At 39.0% G+C, this 22,740-nt stretch overlaps 1 protein-coding gene across 7 annotated transcripts in view; it reads left to right on the forward strand.

Annotated features, from left to right (window-relative positions):
• The window catches only part of SSH2 (slingshot protein phosphatase 2), a 215,607-nt gene that overhangs the window by 141,777 nt on the left and 51,090 nt on the right, over positions 1-22,740 (forward strand). For 4 of the 7 annotated variants that reach the window (XM_031468469.2, XM_031468468.2, XM_031468470.2 and 1 more), the window contains 2 exons: positions 15,728-15,831; positions 20,990-21,054. In XM_031468469.2, the coding sequence (XP_031324329.1) occupies positions 15,728-15,831; positions 20,990-21,054 (169 nt within the window). Of the gene's footprint in view, positions 1-6,231; positions 6,372-15,727; positions 15,832-20,989; positions 21,055-21,105; positions 21,252-22,504; positions 22,528-22,740 lie in introns of those variants that run through there. The other 3 variants (XM_064495853.1, XM_064495854.1, XM_064495855.1) reach the window with 3 other exon arrangements.

A 22,740-nucleotide genomic window follows, 5' to 3' on the forward strand; every position in this document is an offset into this window, starting at 1 on the left:
TTAGGAAGGAGGGAAGTCCTTTGTGTAAAAGCATTCTCCTCAGCTGTTCTTCCTTGATGCTGGAAGTTTGGTGCCTGGCAGGAAATGATATAGACATGTGTGGTAACAAAGTGACATGAGGAAGAGTTGCCTCTAAGATTCCCTGGCTTGTCCAGGATGATAGGCTGTCTGGCTGGCAGATAGATTAAGGCAAATTTGATCTCCAAATCTGAGGTAAAATTCAGGAGAAAGTTGAGATGGTGGGGGAGGAGGGGAACCTATTTTGAGAAAAGTTAGGACAAAAGCAGGTGGTATGAAAGTTAATAGTGACGTAAACAGACTTTTTTTTTTTACCCTCCTAGATAAGAGTCTGTAAAGCTTTGGGATTTGTTAAAGGATCTGTCTGAAGAATCAGGCAGTGCAAAGAAAAAGACATTCTTTGATTGTAAGGAATTGACCCATATCAAATCTTTTTCTCTCTTAGATTTTTCCTACAATTTGAATTTACTTATGGAGTAAATTTTGCATCTGTACCATAAAGTAAACTCAACAAATATCCCTAAGATACCCATCTTCTCTTTATTCTCATTAGCTCAGATCAGTCCACCTTGCTCTCTTTCTTGCCTGAGACACTGTAGTAACATCTATCTGTCTATTTCTAAATCTCAACCCCTTCCAGTCCATTCTCCATACTGTAGTTGGAGGAATCTTTATGGAAATGCAGGCTTTGGATCTCTGTTATCCTCAGGGTAAAGTCCAAATTCTTTAGCAAGTCATATAATACCCTTCAGATCTATGACCTACTTTTCTCTTCCCATATTTACTACAGCCCTACCTCTTATTCCTTCACCATGCAGTAAGATTATATTGGCAGTTTGGATAGCTTTATCCTAACAATTTATATAAACCTACAGATTTTTAGCTCCATTGTCACGTTAGCAGTAAGGGGAGTTTATATAGGACCCAAAAGAGGCTTCTATGCCTAAACAAGAGGTTTCTAAAATCTTTTTTAGTCAACTCACCCACAAGGCAGATGTAGGACAGTAACCCATACAGCACACTCAACTTCCCAGAAAAGGGAAGTTCAAGACAGAACACCAGGTAGAACTTTGTAAGAACTTGCCAAGTAAATCGAAAGTTCTTTTGAGAGTACAAGTTCCCCGATTGCATCAGGCATGATTGAAGGTGGCAAACAAGAACAAGTAAGGCAGCCTCTCCCTGCGGTCTTTACTGCGGACATAGAGGCTCACACACACTGTGTGCATGCAAACACCAGAGAAGAGATTTTACAGTGACTTTTATACTTTATTGTGCTTGAGTCTTCAGCATCATTTCTATTGTCATTTTCAAATCACATTTATTAAATACTCTGTACATGGTGTTAGACTGGGCACTATATAAAGCATTGTGAATGCACCCTCCCTTCACTGCCTTACATGGAAAAGCAAATAGTATAGACCTAGGAATATACATCTCATTTAAACAGAAGTAAAGTTAGCATACACCAAAGCAAGGTGGAAGGACAAATGAACAAGTGTATTATCTTTGCTTTTACATGAATTTTTCCATACATGATGAGCATTTTTATTTGGAATTGGAACAAGACGGCGGGAGTAGGGCAGCTTGCTTCCCATCAGGATTTTTTTCCCCCATCAGGTTTATACACAGTAGGTTGTGCCCCATCTCTTCTACCACAGAGCTCTCTGCAAAGAGCTGGGTGGTGCTTCTGGCAGAAAACCTCAGTCACTTGAGTGGAGATGTGTGGGTAGCTTGAGTCCTTGTTTGAGTAGTAGACATTGCTGATGGCAAAGCATTTTGGGCAGAGTGGTGGTTTATAAATGAGGAACTTAATCTAAGAAACTGTGTTTCTTAGCCCTAAGGGTTCCAGTTGTTGGTTTCTTCATAGCTCGCTTTCTCTCAGACCCCACCCATCACTTTGGAGATCTTGTTGACGACAGCTTTACTTTTGCAAGACTCATACAAAGGCAGATGTCTCTGAAAATGCAGCTTACGCAAAACATCTGTGTGCCTGACTCTGTTCCCACGGTGTGTTTTCCTGTCCTGCCCACTGACACCCCCCCCCCCCCCGCTTTTTCTGGGTCCTTTTTAAAAATTGAAAACACAGTATAACAATCATTAAAAAGAAATTTGCAAAAAGAGAAAAAATCACCCACACTGCCACCATCCTTATTAGTGCTTATTAATACATTTCCAGTCCTGCCATATTACCTTCCCATTCTTTATGTGCATAGCTTTTGCCTGGTTGTGTCCTTTCTCTTAAGCAGAAGTTCAGATACTTTGTCATTCACCTGCTTCCCTGTTTGTTTGCTTCCTGATCCTGGCATCATCTTTTGGGTTTTGGTCTTGAGTTACCGAAAAGGCATCGCAGCTTATCAGCATTTTGTCAGTGAGTCCTCCTCCTTTTATTTTCCTTTCCTAGATCCAAGTATTCTGGTTTTTAGAGTACGGCTGAGATCCAGCCTTTATTTTTAAAAGTAAGATGTACATGTGTGTAGGATTTTTAATTTTCTTAATATTTAAAAACTGGTGCTTTAAAGTACTTTCAAGGTACATTGCTGTGTCCACTCCAGGGCAGCCTCATTTAGAAGGGAAAAAAAAATCTGCAAGGTAGAAATATTGATTTGCTGCATAAAATATACTTACTAAAATGTTAAGATAAGGATATAAAAATAGAAATGAAAATATATATTTCTTTACCATGATACATGAAAGGAAAGGAAATACACAGGAAAAGTAAAAGCAAGGCAAATAGTAAACATAAATTAGTCCATATATCAGTATTTATAGTAAATATAAATAAATATCAATTCATACAGACCCCTAAAAATAAAAAAAATCTACACTGTTAAGAATATTTTTAGCCATCTTCCTTTTAGAAACCGTGGTCCCCTGTGCTTAGATATTTAAAGGGTAGACCTCTGTATGCAGGGTCCCCAGAGGACTAAGGAAGTCTGCAAGATTTAAATACAGCCTCGCTAGCTGTGTATTGCCATGTGAGAAGATAAAAGATACTCCTCAGAATTGCAGCTTTCCTTCCAATCATTGTGCGAAAAATTTGCCTTTGGCAGTTAAAATCATTTCCTTTTGTTCCTTATGTTTTCCTATGTCCTGAATTGCTACCTGGGGTAGTTTCAGGACCCAGCTCACCAGTACCTGAAAACGCCTTGACAGCAGGTGTGGGCTTGTTCTCCAGCATCTGTTCCTCCTCTGAAGCAGATATGTGATGATTTACCTTTTTTTCCTCCAACACATTTAAAACACATATGAAATTCAGATTTACTCTTGGATCATTTTGATTTGAATATTTTCCCCTTTTTCCAAATCCTAACTAAAATGTTTGGAATTCTCATTGCTTCACATTGCACACTAGAGTATTGCTAAATACTGCCGTGTGATCTCTTTGTCCCTAGCCCTCTGATTTCTTATGAATGCTACCTGGAAAATAGGAGAGAAAGTGCTGTGGGTCATTGCTTTTTCATAAATGTATCTAAAAATGTGCATTTAGTGAGTTTGAAAAATAAACTATTAAACATTAGATCAGGCATCAGGAAAGCTCAGTAAACTAAATTTGCAAGAAACTGGGGTAAATTTTTCATCTATATTGGTGGTGCAATTCTGTGATGATTCTGTAAGAGGGAAGACAGTAGGAAACAAGGACATCAGGTTGGTTAAAAACCATGAGCTGATTAAGGCCTGCAACTGCCTGCCACTTAACTTTCTCTTCCCTTTTCTTTGACAGCTCCTTAAATTGTCCTTTGAACTTTGCCTTTTGCTATTAGTTTTTCTTTTCTCTTCCTTCTCATCCACTTCCTGCTCCTGCTCCTTCTTCATAGTCACTAGCATTACTATTTTACAAAAGTTAACTGCTTTTGTAATTGTCAGAACCCAAGCACTGGCAACAGTGTTCCACTTGGATTTCATTGCACATTAGTATAGGGCCAAGAAGATCTGTAACATGCATTAAAAGTTACAAAAATAAGGATTTGCCCAAGGACTTTTAAAAGTCAGACAGTGCTGTGATAGTAAAGAAAACCAGGCAGTAGGTTTAAAAGAGAGTCAGCATTCTTTGCCATATCTTTCTCTGTTCCTCTTGGTTTGATTGTTTGAGAATTAGTATCTTTGAGGGACTTTTAAGAGTGCATGTTGGCCAATTAGTTATTTTCTTAGCTTAATAAGGTAGAGAAAACTATAGAAGAAATCAAGATTAGACAAGGAAAGTAGATAGACTAATGTTTTACAGACTGGGTTAAATTTTTGTGGCTAGTGTATTTTGAGGATTACTTGTAAGACTGCAGTAAAGTAGCAGTGAACTAATTCAATTTAAAACAAAAAGCAAAACAGAAAACCTTGGTTTTCTGATATGTGAGAATTCTGTCTTAGAATCCTGTCGGTACCTTTGTGGGCAGGCTACAGTGGGACTACATTGTACAAAACAGGCGAAGAAGTCAGACTGCTAAAGGAGCCATGGAGCGGAGTTTCAAAACACAAAACAACTTGGAAATAGGCCAGAATGTGATCCCAGCTTTGTCATGCTGATTGTGTAATTGGTAAGCTTAGGCAAGTTACCCTCAAAACCTTTGTTTCTTCATCTGTGAAATGGAAAGAATAACGTCTGCTGGTGGAGTTACTGTGAGATAGTAATTGTAAAGCACCAGGCACCATGTCTGGTGGGTACACAACAAATGATAATTACAACATCTCTAAGTTTACTTCGTAGTGCTCAGAGCCAGCGCCTTACCACTTCCACCATGACACAATTCTCAAAGAGAACATTTTGATGGCCATGCCATTGTACCAGATTCCAGGTTTTCACAAATAAAAGTTTGTGAAATAAATGTAAAGTTGTCACCATTATTATCAACAAACAACAGCTCTTCAGTAGACAGCTGATTGCATGGTCTGAGGCTGTGGTGATAAATCTGAGCTGGAGAACCAACTTGGGAGTTGAGGTAGCCAGGCCTCCATGATGGTTCCCAGTGATTCTTGCCTACCAGTTTGTACTGTGTAGTTTCCTCCTACATTGAATAGGGCTGACCTGTATAACTAATAGGATGTTGCAGAAATTATGTGTTTCTTCCAAGGTTAAGTCATGAAACACTGCACTTCTGCCTTGTTCACTCTGAGGGGACTTACTGAGGATTACTTACTGAGGGGAAAGACATGTCATAAGGTCACTCAGGTAAGCCACTGGAGGAACTGGCAGAGAACTGAGGCTTTCTGTCAGTAGCCACGTAAGGGAGCAATCTTGAAAGCAAGTTATCCAGCCCCAGTGTAGGCTTTAGATGACTGCATTCTTGTAAGAGACCCTGAGCCAGAACCACCCAGCAAGGCTGCTCCTGGATTCTTAACCCACAGATACTGTACAAGATGATAAATGTTTTTTGTTGTTTTAGGCTTCTAAGTTTTAGGGTAATTTGTTATCTATCAGTAGATAATTAGTCAGGAGTCATCCCTTATAGTATAGGGTGGCCGTGAGAGTAGAAGAAGTCATCCGGAAGGGTACATAAGAAGCAAGAAGAGGAATGATGAGGAAATGATAGAAGACAACATATTTAAGAGGTTGGCAAAAGAACAGGAGTCCACAAATGAAATTATGAAGAAATAGTCAGAAACATAGGAGGAATATTAAGAAAGTGAGAGTATTACTAAGAAGGTGAAAGAGGAGGAGAGATAAATTAGGAGGTCGGGATTTGCAGATACTACTATATATAAAACAGGTAAACAACAAGAACCTACTGTACAGCACAGGGAACTATATTCAATATCTTGTAATAACTATAATGAAAAAGAATATGAAGAGAGATGTAACTGAATCACCTTGCTATACACCAGAAACTAACACAACATTGTAAATTGACTATACTTCAATAAACCAACTGTAAATAAATAAAACTCAAAAAAAAAAAAAAAGAAGTACCAAGTGGATTCAGTGTCTTTTCTAAGTGGAGGAAAGTCTCAAAACGGAGAGAGTGTCTTGCTAGTGCACATCAAGGCTCCAGGTGCTAAATGAAGAGCAGAATCTGGTGTTAAGCTAGGACCAAAGGATCTTCGTCCTTTGGATTTATCACTTGGGAAATCATTGGCAAACTTAGGAAGAAGTTTCAGAGGTGGGAAACAACAAGACGGCAGTGGGTAGGAAAAAATGACTGGCAAGGGAAGAAAATGGGGATGACAAGTGTAGACTCCCTCGTAACGAATTTCATAATAAAGGAAGAGAACTTAGAAGGGAACACAAGATCAAGTAAGGGTTTTGTTTTAAGGATGTGAAAGAACAGACCTTAACATACTTCTGGACTGAGGAGGAGCAGTCACTAGAGAGAAGGGTGACTAACGGAAAACTCACAGACACGGGAATGGGGTCAAGGACACAGGTAAAAGAGTTGACTTCTGACAGCTGGATGCATCATTCTCTCAAATTGTAGAAAGGAGATAGGTCTGTAGATGAGGGGAAGTAATTGAGAGAAATCATACCCACTAGCCTTCTTTGTGTTGATGCTGTAGAAGACCAGGTTAACTATGGAGAGTTGAAGGAAGGAGGAACTGCAATGGGACTTGAGGAGAGATGGGAGGGTTTGGATTAGGCAGGGAAGGGAATGGGGCTGGGGCTGTCTGGAGGTGTTAACTATCCAGCTGAGTCAACTCAGTGTTGTTGCTGTCATCTCTGACATCTCTGACATCTCTTTCACCGAGACCATGGGGGTGTGGTGGCATCCAGAAGCATGGTTTCATAATCTCCTTAAGCACTGGGCTGCCTTTCTTTCACTTATTCAACATGTATTTATTGCACATCCACTTAGTGTCAGGCACTGTGCTAGACAGTAGAGACAGAACATTAAATAAGGCAGTTGTTCCCACTCAAGGAGCTTGCTGCTCGTACAAATAATAAATAAATCATCAAATAATACTATCACTTTAAGCTGTAGTTAATATTATGAAGGGAATTTAGGAACAAAGACAACAGATTGTAGGGAAACTAGTTAGGAAATAGGTCATGGGACTACGTTGGTTAGGGAAGGAAGAAATGCCAAAAAGAGGCTGATGGTTGGGAAAAAAAACTGAGGACTCAAGGGACTGGAGTTTCTATCAGGTTGAAGAGAGTGAACACCTGAGGGTCACAAGAGAGGGGGTTATAGTCAGAAAGTGGGAGTTTGGTTTCTGAAATCAAGTCTGTGGAAATCTGGTGCCTTCCAAAGGGACTCTGGGAATTAGAAATCTAAATGGAGTCCGGGTGAAGGTCTTTGAAGATCAGGGGGATGAGAAATGTGGGGGCAAAGCTGTTGGACATTCATCTATGTGAACAATGGGATCTCTTAAGATTGTAGTAGGAATCAGGGTGAAAAGAGAAAATCGAGCAAGAAAAGGAGTAAATTAAAGATAGTGACAAGGATGTCAGAAGGTGACAGAAGTGAAGAATAGATGGCCTGAGCCTCATAAGAGGCTTTGCATATGGGTGAAAAAGAAATGGTCTGAAAGCAGGGGTTGACATTTTGGCAAAATGCTTAAAAACCCAACTTGCATTCCTTCTGCAGGTGTGTTTTAAATACCTGGAAAGGCATTTGTTGAATCATGCAAATGAGGTGATATTTTAAAAGCTGAACAGTTTTTCTGAGTTAATCTCCTTTTTGTTTTGTTTATTACCACCAACTATTTGAAATTCGGTGGTGAGTAATGTTAGTCATGTCTCTTCATGATCAGTACAAACAGCATTTTTAATACTGAGAAAGAACTCTTTAGGTCGTTTACTTTTAGTTCTAGATAACTTTTAAGCTTTACTTTTTTGAAAGAAAAGTTTTAAGTGTAGAGTTCAGGGCCACGGGACTGAGAAGTTTTATTAATTCAGCCTGTAAAGGAATGGACTCCTTTCAGCTGAGGCGATTTCTCCCGTCATCAGGAGGACTAGGGTCAGTTGTGTTGGGAAGCGCCTGAAACCAGCTTCTTTCATAGTTGGGGGGAAGGAGGTTGTTTGTTTTTATTTTTCTGAGGATGGGTGGGTGGGGTATTTGGAGAGGAGGCTGAGACTTGCTAGGGCAGCTGCAGAAACTAGAAGGCGGCAGTGGTGTCATGAGAGCATCTGGCCTCTGAATCTTAGCTCAAACTCAGCAGTGTTTGGGGGCCAGACTGCTAATTTAAGTCCAGTAGTGGTGGCTACCTGGAGGAACTGGAGAGTGTGGGTGATCTTCTAAAAGGTATTCAAAAATTAAAATGATTTTACATCTGTGCTGGTCTCACAAAATGTGCTGAATTAGGCCTCCCTACTACCAGTTGGAGCCATGACCTAGACCTTCTTTGAGGGCCCTCCGGCTTCCGCTTTTTATTATTTGGTAGTTCTTTTAAGACCCAAACCAAAAGCTAAACACTGTAAACCCCTGAAAGGAGGTCAAGTGGGTATGTGACCAGACAGTGTCTAGAAAGAAGCATGGCTGGTCTCAGAGAAGACTGCAGAGGAACCAAGGGCTGGGCAGGCATCCACATCTTTTCCTGTGTGAACTTTCTTGCCCTCCTGCCTAGGCCTCGTCGTCTTTCTTACTTCGTGTTTTAGGCATCTAGTTTTTTGATATTTTTTTAAAGCATTGTTTGATATGCAACAGACATACTAAAGGAAAAAGAAGCAACTTTAAAAAACAGCATGAAAGTATTTGCCTCATGGGAGTATGTCTAAATCTTGCCCCTACTCAGACCTGAACTTTGTCTTCAGGATACTATGAAAAATAGAACAAATATCACACCAGGCTTTGTCATGAAATCCTGCCTTTGTTCTCTTTAAATGAACTGACCAGATGTGTTTTAACTGCTGGTTGCTTCAAATTATTAGGTCAGCAAATATGTCCTGTTACGGTAACCTCTAACTTAAGATAAAGGGTTAAAGTGCCACCCTGAGTTCAGATGACATGGACCTTAGTCTGTGCTCCACTACTATCTAGCTGAGTGACTTGGAGCAAGTCATTCCATTCTCTGAACTTCAGAGGATATGTTAGATTCTCTGTTGCAAGCTCAGAAATGAATTTTAACAATCTTAAACAAAATATTTGTTAGAAGGATATCAGAGCTTACCAAATGGATGAAAAAGCTACAAGACCAAACAGAGAACCGGCAGAAGCCAAGGACATTCAAGGAAAGTCAGGGATAGACCGTTCTATACCTTACCACTCTCCCCATGGTAAATGTGACCATTCCCCACTATCCCTACTCCCTTGGTCAGTTGCCTGAGATTCAGGGGGTAGTTTCCAACTGTCCAGGCCTAAGCCACATGCCAGCTTCCTGCAAGGTCTCTTGTAGTTCCAGAGTTAGAGGGCCACCAAGACTGAGCACATCTGGGGAGATTCCCCAGAAGGAGACCAGGGTGAATGTTCCAAATGAACAAAAGGAATTTTCTGGGGATTTTTTTTCCCTCCCAATTTGTAGTCTATTGGGAAAGTACCAGGAAAATTAGTCCTGATGGAATTTGTCTTTCAGCCTTGAACAAACAGACCTGTTTCATTTTCCTTCTTAGATTGTAAACAAGTAGGAAAGGGGAAAAAATAGCTGCATCTAAGGGTAGTTGTGCTGGACATTGTGCAACAGAATTTAAATGAAAGATTAGCTGGAACTAAAATGGTCTTATAGTTGTAGTTAATGAGTAAGAAAGGGAACACTAAGCTCCTCCCCACTTTGCAAGTGATTGGTTTACTAATGTACCCCAGCCTCTGCTTGTCTGCAGATAAAGAGAGAAATAATCCTCTGCTAGCATTCATAGGCACGAGTCTGGGAGTTTATGCCCTGGGGGAGAGGGTCCCAGCTATCCATTGCCATTCTAATATTGCCACTTGAGCATATGGCCATGGGTGGCAGGGATGGGTTGGGGGAATGTTTAGTTACAGAGGATAGTACATACAACGTCTGGGTTTGGATTTGCTCCCATCATAATCTAAATCCCTTTAGGATTAAGGAGTCCAGCTTTTCTCACTACCTGGAAGTGTGCTTTTGAATTTTGCAGCCATGTTTCATATATCAAGGCACAGTGACTTTGCCTTCCTATTTTTGGGATTTGGCCAGGACTTTTTCAGTAGGCACTAGTATTGATAGCTCTGTAGTCTTTTGGCCTCTAGTCTGATATTTGAAACTTTTTGTAATGAAACTCTCTTTCTATGTGAGGTGGTGACACTAAGTGGGGACATGAATTCCTTTCCACTTAATGGGATTGACAGAGCTGCCCTAGTACCTTGAATCTGAAGATTAGACAACTAAATAAGCAGAGAAAGTTTATCAGGAGAGAGTGTTGTTATGAGGGTGGAATTTTATTTAAAGGTTTCCTGTAAATGAATATTCTTCAAGATAAAAAATATAACAGTTCAGAGAGGGAGGGTATAGCTAAAGTGGTAGAGTACGTGCTTAGCATACATAAGGTCCTGGGTTCAATCCCCAGTACCTCCTCCAAAAATAAATAAATAAGTAAACTTAATTACCTCCCTCCCCCAAAATAAATTTTTTTAATTTTAAAAGTAAATAAAAATTTTAAAAATGTAACAGTTCAAATTATGTGTAATTTGAATTTTACATAAATGCCAAGTAGCTCACTTTGTGCAGTTATGTTATGTACAATCAATATTACACAATAATTTACCTATAAGTTTTGGCTTCAGGCGGAAATGCCAAACAAACTCAAGAATTTGGCATTACAAACATTATAAACATGAAAATCTACTTTCTTCATTTTATGTAATACTTTTATAAAAGTATTACACCTAGTTTCTGAAACGTGATTTCCCACAGTAAATGATTCATCATGTGTGTTACATGTAAAACGGAAGAATGTCCAACTAACATGTAGCAGTTTGGCCAGGTGTGTCGTTGCTTTGTTTTGCTTCCTTGGCCTTCCTGCTGGTCATGGATGATCACCCTGGCCACATTCCTCAAAGATTATTCTAACTTCAGAGCAGTTAAGTATTTTCTTCCCTTAGTTGACCTTTTCCTCTACACTTTGACTGAGAAGAAACTGCCAGTTAACAGATTTCATGCTTTAGAAAGTGCTTTTGATCAGAGGGGTTGGCACAGAGTGCTTCCCAAAATTATTTAAAGCAGAGTACTCTTTTCCTCCATTATTGAGACTAAAACGCTCCTATCATTCCCAGTTCTTTTTCCTGCTGTCCAGCCCATCTGGATTCATCTCTCGGCCAGATGTTCTTCATTCCCCTCAGTAAAGTCTTTCTGTTTATGGCCTTGATAGAGGGAACAAAAAAGGAGTGAGAAGGGTTGAGATCTGAATGGTCCTTTTCTTTGAGGTCTGATTCAGTCCTTTTCTGTCACTCCTGTATCTACTCTTAAATTCTATTCTGTTGAAAAGTTCTATAGGGAAGACATTGCATTTCATCTTCCATAAACTATATCATAAAACTAGAACAGCATAGTAGAGAGAGATTCAGAGCACGAACTTCTAGTCAGGCCTTGGTTTGAATCCTTGTTCAGAGGATTGCTAGCTAGCTCGTATGATCTTGGGCAGATAATTTAGTCTCTGAGCCCCTCAGTCTCTTACATGTAAATTAGGGGAAAAAATAATACCTACTTCATAGGATGTTGTGAAGATTAAATGAAATAATGTAAAGTGCTTAGCTCAGTGCCTGGTGTACAGCTGGCATCTGCTCAAGTTAGCTATTATTAGCTCATTTCACATATTAAACTAGGGATAACTTTCCATTTGTTGAACAAGTGATCTTTCGGCAAGAGAGGAGTTGATGTTCAGTTGTATTCTGAGAAAGACTGGGGAACTTCACTGTCACTGTGTTAGAAAGATGACCCTATAAGTGTCATTTCCTTATCAAGCAGCTAATTACTCTCCATCTTTAGATCCAGAGAGTGTTCTTTATCTTGTGTTTTCCTTAATATGGGGATTCTTAGGTCCTTTGGGGTTTGTTTTTAACCTGGGCATCTGCAGTCACATACAGATGGCTCCATGGAATTTACGGGAACAGTCCTCTTCTTCCTGGGCCAGACTCTAGAGAGCTGGTCAGTTCAGAAAACGTGTAAAAGTTTTCACCTGCCTTTCTGAATTTTAAATTAGAGGCCAACTCTATGTTGATTGAATCTTTAGACAGTTGCTTCAGAAAAACTAATCTTTACATAAATGAATCTCTTGCTATTCTAGCAAGATATACTAAGCCTTTACCTTACACTAAAGTACAGATGATTAAATTTACATATTATTTTTCTTCATATGCAAGTAAAGCATTTAATTTTAAAGTTGAATTTGGTCCTCCTAAACTCTGGTGGTTGTGATTTTTATTTTTTCACTTCCATGCCACCGTGCTGCTATGCCATCTTTGATGATATTTATAGAGCTTGGACTTTTTTGCAGTGATGAAAAGGGATTTTTGTAATTAGCCACGCTTTTCATTCTTGATCCCCTTGTGACCAAGAGGTTATGCCACTTTTGTGATAACTGGGGAGTCATAATCTGAGGTCACAGAAAAAAGAGGATTGAGTGTACCACCCAGAGTGTGTCTGCCATGACTCTCTGGGGGCCTGCACTCCACCTAGTAGGGCAGTCTCCTGACCCAGCTGGATCTGCTGTGCATTTTGTTCTATCAGAAAATTTTATTGAGATTTGCATAAATGATTCAAGTAGAAAGGCATCTTTTCCCTTATACCATATGTGAGTTTGACTCCTGGTCTTTCTTTTACAATCAGGAATTTTCCAGGTAGCTTTGAGTTAACCAAGGGCCCTTGTCCTTCGCACCAAACCTCCCCTTGTGAAATCACTACATACTTTTTAAAGAACACACACTTAAATATGCTTTAAAGCATAAGCAACAAATGTATCTAAGAACAATATTACAGCACTCTAAAACCCAGAAAGTTCATGTATTTGTCAAAGAGAAACTACCTTTTTCTCACAAAAGGAATAACTGAAGTAAGCCCTCAACAAATAGACTTCTTTTGTAGATGTAAAGACCACTTTGTTTACTGGAAACCAAAGTGCCCACAGCTGTAACTTTCTTGGTGATAGGTAGACTATTTCACCTTTATTTTTTAAGCATTTTCATTTAGTAAAGCAGACAGTTGCTGTGTTGGCAGAAGCGTGAATTTCATTTCCTGTCTGTGGCGTACCCCACTCATCCTGTCTCTCAGACATTTTGTCTTAGGTTGTTCCCGTAATGTGAGTGAAACACAGTGACCCACAGCAGGGTGACATGTGCGTACCACGAATGTAACAAGAGACCAGACTTGTGCAACAGGCCACAAGAGCACAACACTTTATTTAAAGATGAAAACAAAATAGGGGCAGCCCCTCCCAGCCAGCATGCAAACTTTTAAAGTAGCCTCTGTGATTCTTATGTGTGTTTTTAGGAGACATGTTCCAGTCCGTTTGGCAAGTTACCTCAAAGGTCTGTCAGCTTCATGTCACATGATTAAAGGATAAATCTGAGTCAAGGACTGACAGCAGTGCAGAGGTGGTTTAGTTCCGATTGCCAATTAATGTATTGTCAAACATTTGTATTTTACAGTTCAGTAATCTGCCACGTATATTGAATTCTATAACAGTAATTTTTTTTTAACCTGTGAGATGACAGAATTTCTGTTTTCTTGTCCTAAATTACAATTCCTGCTACAGTGATGGGTCAGATAAAACAGTGTGGGAAAAACTCTGGGATGAATTCATTCATCCATCAAATATCTATCAACCACCTAATATGTGCTTGGCACTATTTACAGTGTTGTAGATATAATGCTGAGCAAAATTAAGTCTTGTTCTTCGTGCAGCTTATATTCTGTTATAGGGAGATAACCCCATCAAGTATGCAAGTGAATAAATATAATTTTAGTGTGCGGTAAATATCCCAAAGGAAACAAAACAGAACAACAGGATAGAGTATGATTGGGATGGGGGAAGAGGTGGACAGGCCAAGAGGAAAGTGTCCCAGGTAGAAAACAAAAACACAAAGGCCCTGAGAAGGGGCCTGAAATAAAGAAGAAACAGAAAGAAGGCCAGTGCAACGAGATAATAGTAAATAAAGGGGGAGATGGTATAAGACCAGAGAAGTAACCTCTTACCAGATGTTACAGGGCCTCAAAGTCCAAGCTAAGGACTTCAGCTTTCATCTATACATACAAAGAAAAGCTGTTGAATAGTTTTAAGCAGAGAAGTGATATTAGATGCTATATAACTCTATATTTTAGAGCACTCTGGTTGCTGTTTGGTAAGTGGATAGTAGCAATACCAAAGTATTTGCAGACAGACCAGTTTAGAGGCTTTTTGCTGATATAATGTCTGGGATTAGTTTCACTTCAGGGACAATGCAAAAGAGGTGAAAATATAGAAGAAACAAGATTGGCCATGAATTTAAGCTGAAATTTAGGAGAACATCAGAGTTCATTACATTTTTTTCCTCTACTTTTGTGTATATTTGAAATTTTCTGTAATAAAATGCTTTTAAAATCTTATTTTATTTGGGGGGGAGGTAATTAGGCTTATTTATCTATTTATTTATTTTTAATTTAATGGCGGTACTGGGGATCAAACCCATGACCTCGTGCATGCTAAGTATGCACTCTACCTCTGAGCTATTCCCTCCTCCTAAAAAAAATTCTTAATAGTAGTCTGAGTGAAAAACAGTGGTGCCATGGACCATAGTCAGAGTGGTAATGGAGATAAGTAGGCAGATTCAAGATATATTTGAAAGTAAATCTCATAGGTCTTGCTGATGGATTAGATATATATTGTTGGAGGGAAATAGAAAAACCAGTGATGATGGTTATATGTTTGTCCTGAACAACTTGGGTGGATGAGGCTAAGGATTAGGTAGCACTGAAGAGCATATTCACAATCTTCGAACCCTTCATTATGTGTTTCTAAACTTTGCCATTAGTGATTTAAAAATTCTATCCTTTTTGGTTTCTGTAGATAACCGTAAAAGGCTTAGTCTGTTGATATTATGTGATAGGTATAACTTCTGTTTTCTCTGGATATCCACTAGTAATTGTATTTTGAATAGCCTGTATCCTGAGCAGTAATTCTCCATGTCTGTTGAGCCATCATTCACATGAAAGATGGTGTTAACCTGGAGGGCAAACTCCATGGGTTAAACACATTTCCTGGGCACTACTCCTTTTCAGTGCATGTGGAAATGCAAGTTTGTGAAAGTAAAATTTTGAGTAACACTTTAGTGTGTGTATTTTATAAATAAATCTTTTTTGCAAGCTTTGGATCTATTATTAGTAGCTAAGTATAGCAACATATTTCACATCTGATTAGAACTCTGTTGAAATGCCATTATTGACAACCATAGATCTATTAGATCTATTACTTATTAAATTAATATTTATTAAGGGCACCACCCTAAGAAGCTTCTTATTATTATTGACTCCTCACAACAGCCTCATTTATTTACCTGTTTCATAGATAAAGAAATTTAGGCCCCCTCAAAATTCACTCAGGTAAGAAGTAGCAGAGCCAGGATTCAAACCCAGGCAGTCTGGTTCCGGAGGCTTTACCCTTTTGTTTCCAGAGCCTTCACTCTTAATTACTACCATGTAATGTGTATAGAATATTATAAGTTTTATTTCAGAAAAATTATCTATAGTAGACAGGACTGTGTGAGTAACCAGAGTCCCTTTTGATTTTATTTTTACTTTATCACATGAGGTTGGAACTTTAGAAGAGGGAAGAGAAGATAATCCCAAAGGGGTCTCCATCTAACTCTTTGATTTTATTTATTCGTTTGTTTGTTTAGTTATTTTTCCTTTTTCCTTACAGCATCAGCGAGAGCTTTCTAACTGTTAAAGGTGCTGCCCTTTTTCTACCACGAGGAAATGGCTCATCTACACCAAGAATCAGCCACAGACGCAACAAGCATGCAGGTAAAGTTCCACGTATTCCGTTCCTTTCTTAGTTTCTTTGCCTTTTGTTTTGTTCTAGAAGGCTAACTAGCTCATCCCCATTTCTCAAAGAGTTCTGTAGTAGTGAAAAAAAGTATTGTACTATGCTGTGATCACTTTTCTTTCACCCTCACAGACCATTTTTCTGGCACTTAGCAGAATGTCTTGCACAGGTAGTAGATGTTTGATAAATTTTTGTTGGAAAAATAATAAGGTACAAAGATACTCTAATGAAGTCATGTGAGTTCCCAATTAAGGTTTTGATAATCAGCTAAAAGATGGTCACATGTTCCCTCAGATCCTATGCAAAATCACCTAACCAAAGATTATGTTTCTTTTTTCTGTCTACTCTCTAGTGATATTATGAGGAGAATGATATGGTATATTACTAACATAAATAAATTCAGTGTTACTATTGTGATAACGAATTATATCACATGTTGGAATACTAGTTCTTAAATGCCAGAGTCTAGTTCTTGATTGTCACACTAAAAAGACTGGAAAATTTAAATCAGAGGACTTTTGTAGACACAAGGAGTCATCAAATAAATGTTCACTTAGGAATGAGTATAATACTCTGATTTTGAAATAACCTGCTAATAATATTCTGTACCTAATTCCAATGTGAGGCTTTTTTCACCACAGATCGAAGCAATTCTCAGACACCGGCTGGGTGTCCTATAGCTCAACTCAGTTCTAACACTGTCTACCTAGAAATAGCATCAGATTTCCCAGGTTAAGGGCTCAGTAGTATAAGACCATCCCCTCTCCCCCCACATCAGATGCCAATGACAAGTCCAGGTTGTCTGTAGATTAGAGGTTCCAGTGCCCCTTTCCTTGGGTTTGTTTAATTTGCTAGAGCAGCTCACAAAACTCAGAGAAACATTTTATTTACTGGATTACTGGTTTATTATAAAAGGATATATAACTCAAGAACAGCCAGATGGAAGAGATGCTTAGGGCAATGTATGTGGGAAGGGGCACAGAGTGTGTGCCCTCTCTGAGTGTGCTCCCTCCCAAAATCTCCACATGTTCACCAATCTGGAAGCACTCTGAACCCTGTCCTTTGGGGATTTTATGGAAGCTTCCTTGAATTAGCATGGCTAATTTAAATTATTGTCTTTTGGCAATCATTTCACCCTCCAGCTCCTCTCCCCTCCCCAGAGAAGAAAGTTCCAACCCTCTGATCACATGGTCGGTTCCTCTGGCAACCAGCCCCCATCCTTAGGTGCTGTCCTAGAGTCAGATCATTAATATAACAAAAGACACTTTCATTGCTCTCATCACTTAAGAAATTCCAAGGGTTTTAAGAGCTCTGTGCCAGGAACTGGACAAAGACCAAATATATATTTCTTACTGTAAGCCACAATATCACACCCACTAACAGTAGTATATGCATTTATATTTCCATAGATAATATGGATTTCTCTAAAGTCAGGTGCATCGGTACTGATGAGGTTAAGAAAGAACTGGAGAAAGTATGTCTAGGGAAAGAGGTCTCCAGGTATAGGACAGCTGCAGTTTGGGAAGATAATCAGCCTTATGCCTCTCTTCTAACAGCAAGCCTAATTTGTGTCATTTTGGGGAAAAAATATAAGTCAACCTGAGGACAGTAATTAGAGAAATCCTGATCAATTCTATGCAAAGAGTGTTTGCTTGTTGTTCAAAATGTACCACTTTGATGATGTGTGTTACCTCCAAGAGTGGAAGAATTTGGAATTACTAGGAAGAAAACAAAGACTGTAAACCTTGAGTGTGTGGGTGAAAGCCAGAAATACTGGATCCCATTGAGCCAGTAGTTGAGTTTAGCTCCAGTCCAGATAACCTTAGCTATTTTAGTGGCTGCCCTACTTTTTGTTTGGGCCTTCATCTAGTTGCAAATGTAGCAGCTCAGAATTATAATCCATCTCATTGGACGTTTTTATCCTCCTACCAAAACTCTCCAGCTGTGGAAAATTTATTAAAGAATCAGAGGGAAAAGCTCTTTTGAAAATTATGCTCTGGATTACATTTTCTAAAAACCTCCCTCTTCAGTGCCAACCACCAAGGTTGAGGGGACAGTTCCCCCCAAAATTTGAATGCACAGAGGAAGTAGACCAGCTGAGCTTTGCGTTTCTGTTTGGTGTGACTATTTATCACTTACAGTAAAAAGAAGACAAAATATTGATTTAAATCCAGCTTGTCTAAATGAGCTGTTAGGCAGATTGCTCTGTGGTGTGTGACGGTAAGTGGGGTCAGTGGTTTTTAAAGCTCCTGGCCCTGGTTGGTCTTTTTCTTTGGTCAGACTTCCACACTCTGCTGCCACCCAGGTTTCTACTTGACCTTGTTCACTTAGCTTTCTCTATACCAAAAAGAAAAGCAGGTTTAACACAAACTGAATGGACTTGATTCGTGATCCAGACCAGCACAGAAGAGGCAGCATGAGTATAAATGCAGCTAGCTAACAGGGGAGGTGGGTATAGCTCAGTGGTAGAGTATGTGCCTAGCATGCACATGGCCCTGAGTTCAATCCCCAGGATCTCCATTATGGGAAAATAAACAAATAGAAATCTAGTCACCTCCCCCAGAATAAAAATTAATAAATAAATGCAGCTAACAAAGCTAGGTCTTCACATAAGCTGGAGTTCCCTTGGCTCAGCCGGCAGGAACTGAAAGATGATGGCAGAATTGAGAACAAATCAAGGACTTAACTCTAACTGTATTTTCTTATGCATGTTTCTTGAACTAGTTAGAGTTTTATCTGGGCTTCATTAAAAAATACCTAGGTGCTTTTTTGTAATCAAAAAGTGATATTATGCATGAATGTCTGCTAACATTTTAAAAGGAAACAAGAAAAGTTTTTAAAATCAAACTGAAATCTAAAACTTAGCTACTAGCAGTGAAGTAGTGGGAAAAAAAAAATGTTGGGGAAGGATCTTAGTGGTACAGGTATATCGCCTCTATTAGTCTCTTCGAAGACTGGTAGGAAATACCCAGTTTGCTCATGGCAATTCTTTTCACCACTAACAAAGCTTACCGAGCTTCCACATACCCAACTTTCATAAGAAGTTTTACTGCAGGAGTAGGGCTCCCTGGCTTTTGTTGGACCTTCTAAGAAGCCATCTGGATCTCGGAACCAGTTGTGCTTGGAGTGGGGACTCAGGATTACTGTTGGCTCTAGAAATTCTCCATCCTAAAAATCCTTTTCTCAGGTTATTTGTCCTGATAAAATGAAAGGAACTCTAATTTTTAAAAAACCTCAGCTGCTTACCTCAATTGTAATTTGTAACTGTAGTCACTCTTCATTGTTTATACTAACACTTTGTCTCCTCACACTGGTTCTTTTTTTTTTTTTTTTTTGACAGCTTTATTGACATATAGTTCAAATACCATATAATTCACCAGTTTACCCATGTAACATGTACATTTCGGTGATTTATTTAGTATATTCAGAGTTGCACAACCTTCATCGCAATCTAATTTTAGAACATTTTCGTCACCCCCAGAAGAAACCCAGTCCCCATTAGCAGTCACTCCCTCTATCCCTGACCCTCCCTCCTAGTCCTAAGCAATCACTCATCTACTTTCTGTCTCTGTACATTTGCCTGTTCTGGGTGTTTCATGTAAGTGAAACCATATAAGCGATCTTTTGAGACAGGCACCTTTCACTTGAGACATGACCCCTTTAAAGGCTCATCCATTTATACTGTTATGTTATGCAGTACTTTGTTCCTTTTTATAACCAAATAATATTCCAGTATATGGATCACATTTTATTTACCCATTCATCAGTTGGTAGACATTTGAGTTTTTTCCATTTGGGGGCTAGTATAAATAATGCTGCTATGAACATTTGTGTGTAAGTTTTTATGTGGACATATGTTTTCATTTCTCTTGGATTAATGACTATGAACCCGCACTGGTTCTTGCACATGAGACTTAGATTCTCTCTCTGGGTTTGAAGAATAGCAGAATGGACCTCGCCAAACATAATGATTCCTCTTTTTAATTTTGAAAGTTGAAAGATTCTGCAATAATGGAATTGGTTAGAAACTAGCAGTAAAATGGAAAAGAAAAAAAAAGGCAAGAAAACTATTCTTGAAGGGAAAAAAGCAAAGGCTTTCCAACTTGCTGACCTTGTAGACAAGTTGCCAGCCTACTTCTTCCTCTCTCCACTTCTTGCACATATCAGTATTTCATCGCATAATTAACAACTATGTAGTTACCTAGAGGAAAATATGAATGTGGATTCCAAGACCAAAGTGAGAACAGGTTACACTAGCGTCCATGATTATGCGACTATGTCAGTCATTTTAGATTCCTGAGAAAGGGCTGGACCTGCCTGAATGGGCAGGAATGAAGTTTTATTTGTTCTCTGATTGTCATCATCATGACAGCACATTATCTAATTATCTCCCACTAGCCAAAGCCTCAGATTTCCTCGTACAGAATAGGGAATATGAGGAAGTCTATAATAGTTTAAAACAAAGAAATTTCAACTTAGTTTTATAGAATGTATAAAAACAAGTGAAGACTGAAGTAATGATTGGCCACTTTAAAGCACCTAATAATATGTTCACTAGAATATATACCCCTTGGATTCTGCTATATTTAATTACTGTCATTTTAATATCAGCTACTAGTATGAAAATCATTTTAAGCTGTTGACACTATTCTAGGGGGAATCTAAAAACCTTCTTAGATTAAGTGCAACTGAAGATTACAGTTACAGAAATGGGAAAATCAAAATGGTTAGCTTCTTGAAAGTGAGGGATAATTCTAACACTGCATACCATACATGCCATTTTCAAGATTCCCTTGATGCTACCTTTACTGGGCCTGAAAGCACAGCCAGTGCTGCCTCTGCCCAGCAGATTCACCATCGCTCTCAACATCAGTCAGTACAAAACTGTGATTGGTTTCAAGTGCACCTGCCATAGGAAAAACATAAAGCAAAGTTTAATGTAGTATAGACTTAAAAGTGAATGTACAGAGATGCAATCTGCCATTCATAGTAAGACCCTCACTCAATTTCTATGTCTAATTAGAGTCCTTTAGTGAACCAGAACCTTCTTTTACACAAGTTATTAGGGCAGAAGGAATCCTCTCTGTTGATATTACAATGGAGAATAGTTATTCTTTGTTTTATAAATTTCACTAGGTGATCTCCAACAGCATCTCCAAGCAATGTTCATATTACTCCGCCCAGAAGACAACATCAGGCTGGTAAGTTAGTGATATTATAACTCTCTTCCTCAAAAGACATTATTAAACAGTTATTTTTTTATGTCCCAACACAGTGCTGAGAACTATGTGGAATAGAAAAGAAGAATGGCATGTCCCCATCATCAAAGAACTTAGAATGTATTTGGGGATGTGGCTAATCTGAAGTGATATGAAATAATTTGATGGTTCAAGACTTGGTGAGTGCCAGTTTGTAGGTTATTGACCATAATACCAACTGAAATTCAGAAAAAAAGAAAACTTGGGGACTTGACCCAGTTGAGGAAGAGCTCGAGCAGGGTCTTGAAAGATGCTGAGATTTAGATTGGCAGATAGAAAGAAGACGGTCATTCTAGATGAGGGCATGACTGACGCAAAAGCACACATAAGAAGGACAAGGAGGGAGTAAAGTGGCCAAGGATTATGCTGGTCTCAGAGTCAGGAAACCTGGGCTTAGAGACAGTCATGTGACGTTGGACAAGTTCCTTAGCCTGTCTTTGCCTGCCTCCCTATCTCTTTTCTACCTCTCACAGTTGAGAGAATCAAATGGACATTAAAGCATATTGAAGAATGTAAAATGCTGCCTAAATGTGGGAATTATTGTTACTGTAGGGAAGGTAAAATACAAGGAAACAAGGCAGACAAATAAGGACTTAATGCTCCAAGCTAGAGATCTCACACTAGCGGCCCATAGGCCAGAGATGTTTTGTTTAGACTACACAGTGGTGGTGGTGGTGGTGGTGGTTTTAAATCTGAGCCAGAATTTTAAAGTTGGGTGATTTCACATAAAAATCCTGACTTGGGGCTCTTCTTCAAAAACCAAAAATTCTGGCAATACCGTATTCTTACAGAGCAAAACTTGGCTAGACTTGGTGGAGAGAGGGCATTGGCGTGACCTGGGTTCCTAATTTACTGTAATCCCTATGTATCCTGTTGTCTCCTGCATGCGAAAGCCAAATGTCACCATCTGTCATCACTACTTCACTATTTTATAGTAGAACATCTCATAAAAGTAGGAAGACGAAAGTGAGATAAGTATGTTTCTTTGTGAAAAGTGAGAAGTATTTCTACCAATTTAGTGGTCACACGGCTACTTCACTCATTGACATTCCCTATCTGACCCTTTGGGATCTGAGGTGGTACCTCTGCCTCTTCAGTAAGCAGTAGTGAAGCATTTCAGGTTTTTGAGCTAACGAATTACATTTTAGAAAATATTTACGAAAGATTCCTCAGAAGCTAACACAGAATAGAGGGGAAGAGGCAGCACTCTTAAATCAGGAAGCCTGCTGGGTAGTTATTGCCTTAATTCAGGTGTGTGATGATGGGCCCTACTGGGCTAAGGTGATAACTTGAAAACTGTGCTTAATGTATCTGTGGAAATCCAAATAGTTGATCTCTACTTTCTGTTCAGGAAGAGAATAAGTAGGATACAAGAATGACTGTGGAAAGTTGGTGATCAGGCCTCTGAACTGTGTGGTAATTACTGATTCGTCATTCATTTAATCCTCTCTGTTTAAATTCTCTCATTTTTTTTCTCTTGAATGCTGCCTCTGTGGCCTTCCTGACATGGCCACTAATTTTTGTTGAAAAACTCATTTTGAAATTTAAAGGAATTGAAATAAGGAAGATACCCTTCCATAGTTCTTTTATACCCTAGTCCTAAAGTAGCATACACTTATATAAATCTTG

This window comes from Camelus dromedarius, chromosome 16 (assembly GCF_036321535.1).
Source record: "Camelus dromedarius isolate mCamDro1 chromosome 16, mCamDro1.pat, whole genome shotgun sequence".
Lineage (NCBI taxonomy): Eukaryota > Metazoa > Chordata > Mammalia > Artiodactyla > Camelidae > Camelus > Camelus dromedarius.